The sequence below is a fragment of the Schistocerca americana genome, chromosome 4 (assembly GCF_021461395.2).
Source record: "Schistocerca americana isolate TAMUIC-IGC-003095 chromosome 4, iqSchAmer2.1, whole genome shotgun sequence".
In the NCBI taxonomy this organism is placed as follows: Eukaryota; Metazoa; Arthropoda; class Insecta; order Orthoptera; family Acrididae; genus Schistocerca; species Schistocerca americana.
Genome location: NC_060122.1, coordinates 502474214 through 502488443, shown reverse-complemented (window position 1 = coordinate 502488443; position 14230 = coordinate 502474214). Strand labels below are relative to the sequence as shown.

The 14230-nt window shown below is 37.8% G+C and overlaps 1 protein-coding gene across 2 annotated transcripts in view; it reads left to right on the top strand.

The window, feature by feature from the left end:
- The window catches only part of LOC124613962 (laminin subunit gamma-1), a 1180138-nt gene that overhangs the window by 1149470 nt on the left and 16438 nt on the right, over positions 1–14230 (top strand). For both annotated transcript variants that reach the window (XM_047142745.1, XM_047142746.1), the window contains 3 exons: positions 602–712; positions 9667–9871; positions 12329–12566. In XM_047142745.1, the coding sequence (XP_046998701.1) occupies positions 602–712; positions 9667–9871; positions 12329–12566 (554 nt within the window). The remainder of the gene's footprint in view (positions 1–601; positions 713–9666; positions 9872–12328; positions 12567–14230) is intronic.

The following is a 14230-nucleotide window of genomic DNA, read 5'->3' as shown; positions in this document are numbered from 1 at the left end:
GCAGGAGTGATTAAAAAATCCTAAATTCTTATTGTAATGCTCTACTAGAAAATATGTAAGGAAGAGTTTGGTAAACTTTCTATATTTGTGCTTCTAAAATAATAAGTTGTTAGCAATTTTATACAAACAAAAATGGAAAGCCCTGGTGGAATGTAAAGAATTTAAGGAGATAAGTGGGAAACTTTGCTAGCTTTTGCATAAATCCTTTTTCCAGCTAGAGTATGCACACATCACATACATACAAACACACACACACACACACACACACACACACACACACACAGTACATGCTTACACACCTGCATGACTAAATTTTAGTCAGCTGGTATATATTTGTGTTGTGTGTGTAATAAATGTTCCAACACTATTCATAATGTGGAAATTACTTTGTGTTTCAAGCAAAAGGAAAGATAACTGCAGCAGACTTTATTAGCTTACAAGAATACAGCCCCAGTTTATTTCTGTCAAAAGAAACCTACATTGCTCTTTATGGTTTGCGATTTATTCATAGGCTAAGAACTGTTTTAACCAATGTATTAAGAATCTTAAAATTTTTATTTTGTAGTTATAGCCACAATTATTTATTTGCTTATTGTTATAGCCATGAACAAGAAGCCAATGCTATCAAACAGATAGCTGAGAAAGCTGTCAACACCTCAACACAGGCATACGAACTGGCAAAGCAAGCTGTTGATCAACAACAGAATCTGAGGTAGAGCATATGAATATAATATAAATAAATGCTTTTCATGTCATGTATGTAGGAAACAGTGCTTCTGAAAGTTCAGCACATAACATTCATTCCTGAATATTTGAAACACTCACTCAATTAGTTCTGGTGAGGTCAGTTTGTATGTGCAGGTATACATATTTTTCATTTTATAAATCTTGCATGAAGATCGATGTTTTAGACCTTAGAAGATGTTAAGTTTTATGTAATAAGGATTAGCTAGTACATTAGCTTCACTTGCATATATGCTGGACAGAACATGATGTGTAAAAGTGCTGCATGTCCAGCTTGATAGCTTCTTCATAGACTGCTGCTACTACAATAATGCAGACAATCATATGTTGCTGCTCACACAACAACTACTTGCACGTATATTATTACAACAATCTCTTATTTTTAAAAGCTGCTAATTTTTTATTGTTAATTTCCTATTTTACTTTTTAAATGGCGTTTTCTTTCAGTAGAATCCACTGTGCATGTGTTTGTATTCATGTGTAAGCTGCAACAGAAATGTATAAGTTTATGCTTACTGAGGTTTGTCATGTAATGTACAATTGTGAGATATGTTTGCTAAATTGATGCATTTTGATCTATACTATTCAACTAACACTTGGCAAACTCAAAGAACAGAAAGTCCTGGATGGGATAACAACAATATTATGTAAAGGATAGATTGCTACTCGCCACACAGAGGAGTTGCTGAGTCACAGACAGGTACAATGAAAAGACTACTGTTACATTTAAGATTTTGGCCAAAAAGGCGTTCGTCAGAAGTAAAAAGCTCATCCACAAACAAATCTCCTGTGCTGTCTGCTCCTCTGACACCAGTAAACCTGTTAACCAGCCACCGACCTGCACTCCTCTGATGGCCCCGTACCACAGTGGCCTTGAAAAGCTCAACCACATCCTCCACCGGGGCTTCAGCTATCTCTTATTGTGCCCCGAGATGAGGAATATCCTACCCACATCTCCCAAAGTCATGTTCCAGTGGCCACCCAACCTACAGGATATCCTCATCCATCCCTGTTTAAATCCTATTCCCAGTCCTGCATCCCATGGGTCATATCCCTGTGGTGTAAGATCTGTCCCATTTACCCGCCCCACTTCCCTCTACAACAGTCAAGTCACAGGCATTTCCTTTCCAATAAAAGGCAGGCCCACATATGAAGTAGCCATATTATATATTGGTATGCTGCAATTACTGTAAAGCATTCTACGAGGGAACAATAAGTAACTAACTGTCTCCTCATATGGATGGATGCTGCCAAACTCTGTCAGACCTCAAGCTCGACAATCCAGTTGCCAAACATAATGCACACCACAACACAAATAACTTCAACAGCTGCTTCAGTACTTGAGCCATTTGGATACATGCTTCCAGCACAAGTTCCTCTGAACAACACACACAGGAACTGTTTCTCCAATATATCCTGTGCTCTAACTATCACCCTGACCTAAACATCTGCTAATCTTTCCCAGTTGCCTTACCTTGCCCCCCCCCCCCTTTCTTTTTTTTATTATCTTTTTCCCACACCACTCTCTATCCATCAAGACATGCACTGTTTTGTCCCACCACTCTACTTCCCACCACTCCCTGTGTGAGCATTCTCTCTCTCTCTCTCTCTCTCTCTCTCTCTCTATTTCTCTCTCTCTCTCCCTCCCTCCTCTCCCCCAATCTCTCTCTCCTCCCTCCTCACTCACTCTCTTCTCTCCCCCATCTCTCCCTTCCCTTTCTCCCTCTTCATTTTCACCTTTTCTTTTCCCTCTCTTTCAGCCCCCCCCTCTCTCATCCTACATTTCTGTTGGCTGTTCCCTCTACATACTTTTTGTCTTGTTGTCCAGCCACTGATTCCTCTGTCCACAGACCTGCCTCTTTCCTACTACCCCCTACTTCCCCACCTCCATCAGCTCAGGCAGCTGCTTTCAGTAATAGAGTATCAGTAGTTAGTTTCACTGTGGTGGCCACTGGTGTGTGTATTTAGGTGTCTTATGTGGTTGTGGGTGTGAATTTGTGTACTTTTGTTAGAAAAAGGACTATTGGTTGAAAGCTAATCTGAATGCTGTTTTGTGTTATACGTTTCTGTGCTCCAGGCATTGTTCGGCTATAGGTGAGTGGTTGTCTTTCTCTTACTTTATGTATTGCTCCAACCAGGAATTTCTATTTTTGTTTCATTTCAATTTTTTATGCATGTCAGAATGTTTTATTCTAGTTCCTATTCATTATGTTTCCATGACCAACTTTCCTGTCCAGTGCCCTTCATCCAGCCAATGCCGGGTATGGGGTCGTATGGTACTTCTCCTATTTCATGGAGAACCAACCATACTTGTTGATAGGCTGTTTATGATGGGGTCGCTGCTTCAAAAGACATTTTAGAGCTGCTGGCAGTCCCATCTCACCCCACCCCCCTTTTCCCCTCCCCAGGGAGAAATCCATGTACTCTTTAGGTCATTCCACAGCAAGCGGACCACAGGTCTTCACTTGACCATCTCCAAATCTAATGAAATGTGTTGTGTAGGTTCTATACAGTCTTTGATGAGTACATACCAAATTTTAGTTCAGTATCTTCAGTGGTTGAATTTTTAGGGGCTTTTAAAGAGAGGTTACTCACCTTCGCATCACATACATAGGTGCACATGTGTCAAGTTTGCTAGGCTTTTTTAAAAGTTGTAGCAAACATTTGGTCATTTACGTTAATGTACATACACAGCTTTCTATTCTGAATCACATCATGGCAATAATTATGGATTTAGCCTCACCTAAGTATAGATATAAGCCTCTAAAGTGGCTAAAAGATTTGTTGCGCTATTCTAAGAGCTGGGGTTTGACCGACCACAGATACTTTTCATATGAACCAATCACACCAAAACTTCAGAATGTTATTCCTATCTATGACGTTCATGTATGGATCAAATTTAATTACCATTGGATGGCTAGCTGAAAAGATATACATCTGCAAAGTTGGCCAAACTTTACTACATGGAAATTTTTGGGTCTTTTTGGCGGAAGATGTCCCAGTTGTGTGTTTTTCAATCCTTTTTGCTTGCCACAGCTGGAAAGAGCATGCTTTAAGTTTTCAAAGCTATACTGTTTAATTTCTGGATATTGTGTATTGATGAATAAGAATATGTGTCAGGAGTTATTATTTTAGCACGTCGAGAAGATTGAGCAGTGAAATATTTTGCTCATTAAGTCTCATAATTAATCTTGTTATTTGAGTATATAAATCAGTTTCAAACATTAATTCAACACATCCCATAAAAACAAGTATAATACACAACACAGCAAACTTGCAAAATGGAAGTACTAAAGAGTCATTTCCATTTGTGGTTAAAAAGTTCTACAATTCTGTCAAGGATAGATTGTGGATAACTGTTCTGTTTAGTCCTGATGATGATGTTGATGGTGCTTCTAAAGTCATGAAAATATGTTATCAGAAATCCAGCAGGTGTCTTTAGCAGTTGGCCAGTGGAAGGGACAAACAGAAATGTGTGGGTGCATAAAGCTGATGAGGTCATCTTGTTGTTCATGTGGAACTCCACACACATTTCCAACCGACCAAAAATTGTCATGCATACATGAAACATACTATCCTGGTTGTAAACTTGCAATTGATATTGCTAGAATTTCTTCATCTGCTTTGAAAGCATTAACTGTGAATGCTGTAGCATCATTGGAAACTCTCTTTACTCTGAGCTGATTTCAATTAATTGGCTTAAACTGATGATTTTCTCTTGTTTAAAATATTGTAATTCCCATGGCAAACCTTGTTTCTTGATCAGGCTCAATTCTTTTAATTTCTTCTTTTGGTACATAAAAACACTTTATGCCTGGAATACCATCATCATAGAATTTGAACTAATCATATGGAGTCAATATTTGGCCGTCTAAGGGCCTCTGCAGACTAGCATGGGCAGTTAGTCTTTGTGCTGTTCCCCCAGTGGTATCACAAGGCAATTTACCATGGCTTGTTCCAGAAAAGATTCCATTCTGCAGTAAATGCCAAATCCTTTGTGCAGGCATAAACTGATGAAATTTTTGAAATTCTTATATTCAGTAGCTGAACCATTACTAACATGATAAATGTTCTTAATGTTTTCAATCTTTGTCTTTAAATGTGATATTAACTTTATTTGAAAGGCATGAACAGCAATGGTATCATGATGGAGACAGTTGCTGATCATACAAATGCTAATACTCTGACATTCTTTGCCACCTAAATAGGCAACAAATGGATGTAATGTGGCCTGACTATTCTCCCAATGAAATCCTTGCACATCTTGAACAGCAAATGAATAATTCTCAGTGTAATCCATCAATATAATTAATTCATTTTCTGCAAGATTTCCTTTTAGCTGCTTAAGGTATAAACTTTGGTGTTTTGAAACAAAGTGATGGTTTCTTAAATCAGTAGTTTTCAAAATCAGTGCCTCCATGAAATCTTCAACAGTTCTCTGACATGTCCCCAATGTGTCTCTGTCAGTATGGATCCTCTGCTTGTATTCCATTGTTTCTTCAGGGTCATAGTCTTTAAAAGTGTCTTCAAGAAAAGCCTCTAGTTGCATTTCCTGGACATTCCCCACAACACTGCAGCATACAATCTTTTGATTCCAAATTGCATTCAGTTGTTGGTTTTTTTTCCATCAAATCTTGGATGGACATGAATGTGATCCATAGGCACCAACTGCAGTATACCATTTCAGCCAGAGCTCACAAAATTTTGAGAAGTTCAGTTGATTTCCACATTGCTTAACATAAGCAATTAACATTTCTTTCAGGTTACAAAGGAGCAGGCATTTCTGTTTGTGAATCTTTTCCCTGTTTATTCTTACTGTAACACAATCCTTTTTGCCCGGGTATAACAAGAAAACTCATCATCTTCAAAAAATGGGAGGAATTATTTTTTACTTCATCAACAAGTTTTTTCCCTTTTCAGTTTGCAGTTGTTGCCAAAATCCCATTTTCCATCTTTAGTTTCTTAGCCTTCTTCACCATTTTAGCTGAAACAGCAAATTCTTTAGCCGTTTTTTTTTTTTTTTTTCAATAGTTCAACTATTTGGAACCTGGGTCAAAATTTGAACTTTACTGTAATTGCTTGAAGTTGAAGCTTACTCTTAAATTCTTCAATTAAGCTGTCCATATCTTTACATTTTTGTCACCCTTCTGTTAGTATTTGAGCAATATCTACTTGGCTCACACCAGTAGCAGTCACAATTACCGTAGTAATGCTGCCTTGGGCTTTCAGAACTTTGCACTATACATATCCCATTGAATTCCTTTTGCTGATCCATTGTTGCTTTAATGGTAAACCTCCTCAGTGGGTGGTGACTGTTGCTTATCATGGTGGGATGGTTCTTTTTGGGTCACTTCATGTCTATGTTTGGTACAAAATTTCTGACCAGGTTTAAAAACTTCATTAGCCTGAAACTTCAACCTATCAGACACTGCAATGGTTACTGGTGTTAAAGGTTTCTTGGTTAAATGTTTTTCTTTACCAAGTGGGTTGCAGCAAGTCTTCTGCAGGAATTGAAATTTTGTTATCGATAAGGTATTAGGGCATGAAAAAATTTGGGTATCTTCACTAATATAAAGCCCACATCTATGTTGTAGAAGCTCCTTGTCATTGGCAACATTTCCTTAACTGACTGTAGCTGACTTTTGCCATAATGGAATGGCGATGACTTATGACTGTCAGCTCCATTTGATCCACCAAAGTAGCAGGGTGCAAGGGTCTCTTGGTTCATTTTATATAATAGTTTATTGACCTATAACAAGCAATTTTGATAGCTCATGAATACCCTGGTTTGAAGCATAGCAGATTTAGTGTTGTTTGTATATAAAATATGCAAATTAGGGTATAAAAAATACTGTTTTAGTGCTTACCTTCAGCTGCAACAATGATTATTGATTATTCAAACACTCAGGACTCAAACCTAAGGTTGTATAATGTCAACACCAAAGATTACACTCACGGAAGACTGAAACTGTGAAAATTGTCAGTAATGAAAGCAACAACTGAAAGTGATGATTCAGCAGTGTATCACTGCTGCAAGGATAGAGCCTTTAAAAAACTGTTGCTGCTTTATAATGCCAAATGAAATTGAGTGACAATGCATATATACACCACCATGCATTGTTAGGTTAAAATGTTCTAAAGCAACATAGCATTCCATTATGATCTTCTAGGTTTTATAATCTTAAGAGCATTTTCTGAGGTTTTATTACATTTATATTCTGTACTGTAAAATAATTACAAACACTTCTTATTAGCATAATTACATTCCCCAAACCACTGGCAAATCTCATACTATTAAAAGACACTACAATTACACTTTTTTTTATTTACAACTTCAAATTGTATTAACTTTTTGTATTTATTGATAATCAATTTTCCCTATTTTTGATAGGCATTCTTACTCATCAGTATGCAAGATACAGAAATTAAACATTATAGATTTGAAAGCTTAAAGCATGCTCTTTCCAGCTGTGACAAGAAAAAAAAGGATTCAACAAGACACAGTTGACATACAGCCCCCCCAAAAAAACCTAAAATTTGCATGTAGAAAATTTTGGCCAACTTTGTAAATGCGTATCTTTTCATCTGGGCATCCAATGTTATTTGAATTTGATCCGTATATAGACACCATAGATTGGAATAACACTCTGAAGTTTTGGTGTGATTGGTTCATATGGAAAGTAGGAGTGGTCAGTCAAACCTTGGCTCTCAGAACAGCACTATGAATGTTTTAGCCACTTTAGAGGCTTGTATCTATATTTAGGTGTGGCTAAATCCGTAATTATTGTCATGGTGTGAGTCAGCATAAGAAGTTGTTTGTGTACATTGAAGCAAATGACCTTATGTTTGCTAGAACTTTTAAGAAAACCTAGCAAACTTCGGGCATTTGCACTTTTCTACTTGATGTGAAGATGAGTAACCTCTGTTTAAAAGCCACTAAAATTTCAACCACTGAAGATACTGGACTGAAATTTGGTATATAAGCATCAAAGACCATATAGAACCTTCACACTAAATTTCATTAGATTTGGAGATGGCTGAGTGGGGACACTGTTTAATATTGTTCCCTTTGACATGGAATGACTCCTTTCTGACTGCATCTAGTGTAATTGCATGGTAAAATGTTACATATTGTTACAAAATGTTCGCGCATCAAGTATGTGGGGCAGGACATGGCAAATAGCCCAGTATTTACCTAGGGGGTGTGGAGAACCACATAAAAACCACTTCCAGGCTGGCTGGCATACCTGCCCCCCATCATTAATCCATCAGGCAAATTCGGTCCAGGGCTGCACACCTCCCCATTTCCTGGAAGTGGGTGCTCTAAGGCACTCAGCAGTCAATTTTCAAGACCTCTAAAACATTAATGGTTTCTGGAAATTGCACTTTTTGTTTAATGTTCTCTTGTTTAGGTAAAATGTCTAAGTGTTTTAAGCGAAATATATTCCTTTCACTTAGCTGAAATACTAGTTCTGTTAAGGGTTAATAGTTGGACTCTTACCATGATACTTATATTAAAAGCAACCAGTACCAATTACATTCCGACCTGAGCGCTGTCGGAGATGGCGGTGCTGTGTGTGAGGTGTGATTGCTTGTGCGAATGAATGTGTGTGGTGTGTGTTTCCATCTCTGACTAGGGCTGAGACCAAAAGCTAATGAGTAGTTTCCTTTTGATTTTGCCTGTCTGCCAATTAATGTGTGGTCTGTATGGTTAATTTTTAATTTGACATCTTAATTTTAACTCTGTGGATTAGCAGTTTGGCAGAGGGCACACATGCAGTTTCACCATTACACATGTACCTGAAGCAATATTCAAAGAGGGCACTCATGCTGTGGGAACCTATGTACTCGTGCTTCCACAGTAATTTTTTGTATAAATTTAGTGATATGCATCAACAATCTCCAGTGTAAAACATTCAACTGAAGATCACTGAGTGGTTGTCACTAAAATATTGTGGCAAGATGTCAATATCATCCAGCAGGAGTCCCAAAAGTCATGTAATCTTCCATTCAAGCCAGTATTCCATCTGTAATGAGTGGAACATTGATCACGCGTTAAGCTCTGACAGTCATTCTTTTTGCAGTGGTTAATGTTTTGTTCCACTAATGAAACAAATAACCCATGATTTTGACTACAGGTACTCCTTCTGCTGCTTTTCAAATTCTTATTCTAAAGTCGATGAACTTAAATATTTCTGTTTCCTCAGCACTTACTCATTCAGTGAAGTATAACTAGCAGTCACTTTAAAGAGTTTCTATCCCCAACTTGATCTGTCCTGTACATATTCTTTCAGTTCTGGAATTGTCAGGGCCTTATTTGCTTTGATGGTGCACATCCTGCATGCAATTGGTGTATCATCACATATTTGCCACTTACCACTGCTAGCAATACAGCCTTTTCAAAAGTAGAATTTCTCATCATATGAACATAACATTCAAGCTTAAATTTCACTATAATGCTTTCAGACTCACTTTTTGGCATAATCCACTTTACTACAAATTTGTTGTTACATTCTCAGCTGCCAAAATCAGTACCAAAATGTGAATATATCAACATATCTTCTGTGAGCTTTATATTCTTATCATCAATATACTGGAAGCTGTTAGGGTTCCTGTCCCTAATTTTCACACCATTGTGATTGTCTGTCAAACTAGCCCTCTTGATGATAATTTGAATGTTCATATTGAAGAGAAGTACTGATAGAATACAATCTTGTAGACTATTTTTCAGATACTAAACCAATGAATAACTCCATACAGTGGTGAGACTATCACCCCTTCATTCAACTGAAATGACCTCATTAACAACATATCAATGTCAGACTTGTATCTAATCTGTAGTAAAATTTAGTATTTTATTATAATTATTGAGAAGTAGCACAAAATATTTTAAATGTCTATTACATCATGTTTCTTTTGCAGTGATGAAATCAGAAAACTTAAAAACGACATAGATTCTGCTGCAAATCAGTTGGAACTCACAAAAGCACTGACAAATGATGCAAAGCAACGGGCAGAGAAATCACATACGGATGCTCTTAACATTTATAGTGAAATATCTGCACTTCATATTCCACAAACTGATATTGCTAAGTTGAAATCTGATGCTGAAGCTATATCAGCAAGGGTAAGTACAACAGATTACTTGTGTGTAAGATGATATATTGCAACCAGAAGGTAGATGTCTACTGAGCAACTGGCAAAATGAGGAACATACACTGAGGTGACAAAGGTCATCGGATAGTGAAATGCACATATATAAATAGCAGTAGTATCTCATATGCAAGGTATAAAAGGGCAGTGCATTGGCAGAGCTGTCATTTGTTCTCAAGTGACTCATGTGAAAAGGTTCCCAATGTGATTACAGCTGCACAATGGGAATTAAGAGACTTAGAATGTGTAATGGTAGTTGGAGCTAGACACGAGACATTCCATTTTGGAAATCATTAGGAAATTCAGTATTACGAGATCCACAGTGCCAGAAGTATGCCAAGAATAGCAAATTTCAGGCATTGTCTCTCACCAAGGACAACACAATGTTTGGTGTCCTTCACTTAACGACTGAGGGAAGCAGTGTTTCCATAAAGTTGTCAGTGCTAACAGACAAGCAACACTGTGTGAAGTAACCACAGAAATCAATGTGGAATGTATGACAAACATATCAGTTAGCACAGTGTGGCTAAATTTGGCAGTAGTTGGCTGTGGCAGCAGACAACCAACGCAAGTGCCGTTTCTAACAGCATGACTTTGCTCGCACCACCTTTCCTAGGCTCGTGACCATATCGGTTGGACTTTCGATGACTGGAAAACCATGTTCTGGTCAGATAAGATTTCAGTTGTTAAGAGCTGATAGTAAGATTCAAATGTGGCACAGCCCCACAAAAACATGGAACTAAGTTACCAACAAGTCACTGTGCAAGCTAGTGGTGGCTTTGTAATGGTGTAGGTTGGTCCAACTGAACCAATCATTGACTGGAAATGGTTATGTTCAGGTTCTTGGAGAACATTTGCAGCCATTCATGGACTGCATGTTCCCAGACAATGCTGGGATTTTTATGGATGACCATGTGTCGTGTCACCTGGCCACAATTGTTCATAGTTGGTTTGAAGAACATTTTGGACAGTTTGAGCAAATAATTTTACCACCCAGATTGCCTGATATGAACCTCATCAAACATTTATGAGGCATAATTGAAAAGTCACTTTGTGCACAAAATCTTGCACCGGAAACACTTTTACAATTATGGACAGCTATAGAGGCAGCATTGCTCTATATTTCTGTGGGAGACTCTCAACTACTTGTTGAGTCCACGACACATTGAGGTGCTGCACTACACCAGTAGCACACAGCCACACACAAGGCAAAAGTAGGTCCGACACAATATTAGGACTTATCCAATAACCTTTGCACCTCACTCTATATGTACACAATGCATTGAATGCCAGTCATACTGCAAATGAATTTTCATACTTATCCTTTCAACTGACTGTTTCCAAGCTAGAATACAGTATGTAGTATGCATAGTAATGATACTAGCAACAACTTTAAGGTTCTCTGAACTTCTTGCTTCCTTTATGTTGAGAATTTAGAGAACTAAAACACATTTAGGCACATGTGAATCCCACCAGTATTTGCTGTTAAGTCTACCTGACATGTATAGCCGCAACCTACATAACCATTCCTACTTCCAACTCGTGCTGTATGTCATATTCTTGTGGAAAACCCAGTGACAAGAATTGTTCAATACTGTGTGTCTTCCTATGCCACTCTTGCTCTTAACTTTTTGTTCCGTAGGTATTATCTTTGTGAAATACAGAGGTGCATGAGCTCTCCCATACATTTGACCACCACCTCCTATTCCAGCACTATCACCAGCATTTCCTGCCTCATCAGAGTCAGATCCATCTGTGACAAAGCACCTACATCACATATCAACTTTGCTATAATCCCTGCTCAGTGTTCTGTGTAGTTATAAAGACAGACTAAGTACCCTGGATGAATGGCCAGACTGAGGGCTCAACTTAAGGTGATTGACTTCATCAGTTGTTTCACAACCTGTGCTATATGGAATAATTCTTCCCAAAACTTCCTTCACCCCTTCCCCCTTCCTCCATCCCACAAAGCAGCTTTCCACAATTAAGTAGATGCCTCATATCTTTCGTTGCCACAGCCGCTCCTACAGCTAAATCTGCTAGTTCATGTCCTTCATCTTTTGCTGCATACTCTCCTGTTCCCTCTCCATTTCCCCTTACAAGCCCCACACTCCCCCTGTTTGTTTTGTTCTGCAGCCTAGCTCACCCTCATCTTCCCCCTTCCTCAATTCTCAGCAAAGGTCACAATTTGGCCCAGTCTGAGTGTACATCAGTAGCTGTGCTGTTATGGAAAAATCTGTTTTCGGAACCCAAGAAATGTATGCACTGTTGTCATTTGCATTCCACTGAATATGTAACTTACTGTTTATGGTATGTTTTCTAGTTATTTATTATCTATCAGAATGCTTATATTGTCTGGTTTAAATTAAAACCTTTACTGGGCTTAGAAAGCTTTGTGCTGAAAATTCAAATCTGCTTTTCTCCCCTTCAGGCCAAGCAGATCAGAGAGGATGCAGAGGCATTGCTGGAATCAGAGACTGAAACACTTGATGACCTTGAAGAGCAGTTAATAAGAGCAGAAGATTTATTAGCTCAAGCCATAGAGCAACAGCAGCAAGCTGATGATCTTCTAGCAGATGTTCATGCAGCTTCAGAAGAAGCTGAAGAGGCACTCAAGTTAGCTAACAAAACTCTAGCTGATGCACAGGAGACATACAATACTTTGCAAGGTATTAAAGAAATTAAATTAATTAACTAATTGTTTAAAAAATACAAGATATTCCAATTAAATAGTTCCAAATTATTTTAAATCAAATCCCAGATGTTTCCCAATACTCCAGGGCCCGTGTTTTTTCACATATATATGTTTCATACTAGATAACCTTTGAACAGTTCAATGAGTACCTGATTTTTAGTTTTCTAGAGAATGTTGTAATCTTATATTGAACATCAAAACTTTCAGTAGTTCTTCAGTTGAATCATGAACGTGATCATATTTCTCAAAATCCTTCCAAATGCATATGCATTAATCTAACACTATCTTGTGTAGTTGGGGGAGTTGACACATACTGGACCAAATAAGTGGTAAGAATAAAATTTCGACATGTTATAAATGTAGATGAAATGAATGGAAGGAGTAGGCCTACAGCTCACGTAGGACAGTTTTTAATCCCAATGTCACATACTGTTGTTTCTTCTGGAGCCAGTCATGGCACTGATGCCACAAATCTTTGAATGTATGTCAAAATGTAATTCAGGGAGTCTTCCATTGCAGCAGTGATGGTAGCCTCCTCTATCCCATATTGAATTACTTTGGTGGTTTGCAGAGAAAACATGAGTATCTGTCAGTATATGCAACATAAATTAGGAACATTATGTAAATGGATAAATAAAAATCATACTCACCAAGCGGCAGCAGGAGAACACACCACCACACACACACACACACACACACACACACACACACACACACACACACACACAAAGGTTGAACTTTTACAAGCTTTTGGGGCCATTGGCTATCCATATTTCCATTATTGTCAATAATTGATTATTTTCATTGATATTAACTAGGAACAGACATTCTGGTTATGCAGATCTGTGGGATTTATGGCATTGACTTTGATCCTGGCCGTTCTTTGATCATTAGTTCCTGAGACAGTTACTGATTTTGTGCCAGAATGTGTCACAGTTTTTCAACATTGTTAATCATTATGCATGTAGAGACAGGAGGCAGATTACGTCATCAAAATTTGTAAGAAAATGTGCACATTTATGTGTTTCATAACTGTACTGTGACTCAAGACTTCACACTCAGTAAGCTTGACTGGCACATTTGATTTCCATAGCTATTAATTCAAATAGTTACTCAACAGTCAAAAACCAATTACTGCATCTGCATTCTTAACAATAAAATTCAAGCAGCTATTTGTGCTTTCAGATACAGTGTTAAAACCATGAAAGACATTTTTGACAGAACTGCAAAATTATTGTTTTCATCAGTATTTCTGATTTATGTCATATGAATGAGTAAGTGTGAATGTGATGGAAACTCTTTTTGACACCATTTGTATAAATGTGTGCAATCTATTAAGAATCAAGGAAACTCCAGTGGCATTCCAGTAGAAGACTAAGACTTGTTTTAGTGACAGTAAATGATGTCATGACCTATAATATTGAATAAGGGTTATGGAAAAACATTAACCTTACTTTTTTGGATTGTTTATGTTCAAGGCATTAAGTTTGCCACAAACACTGTTTTTTTATATGATAAAAGTAATCCTGGAGGTTCAGAATACATCTATAGAGGCCAAAAAATGCAAGTAGTGGTGAACCAAAATAAATGCAAAAATTCTGCAGCTTTTTGTTCCCCTTTGTTATATTAAGAGCGTTC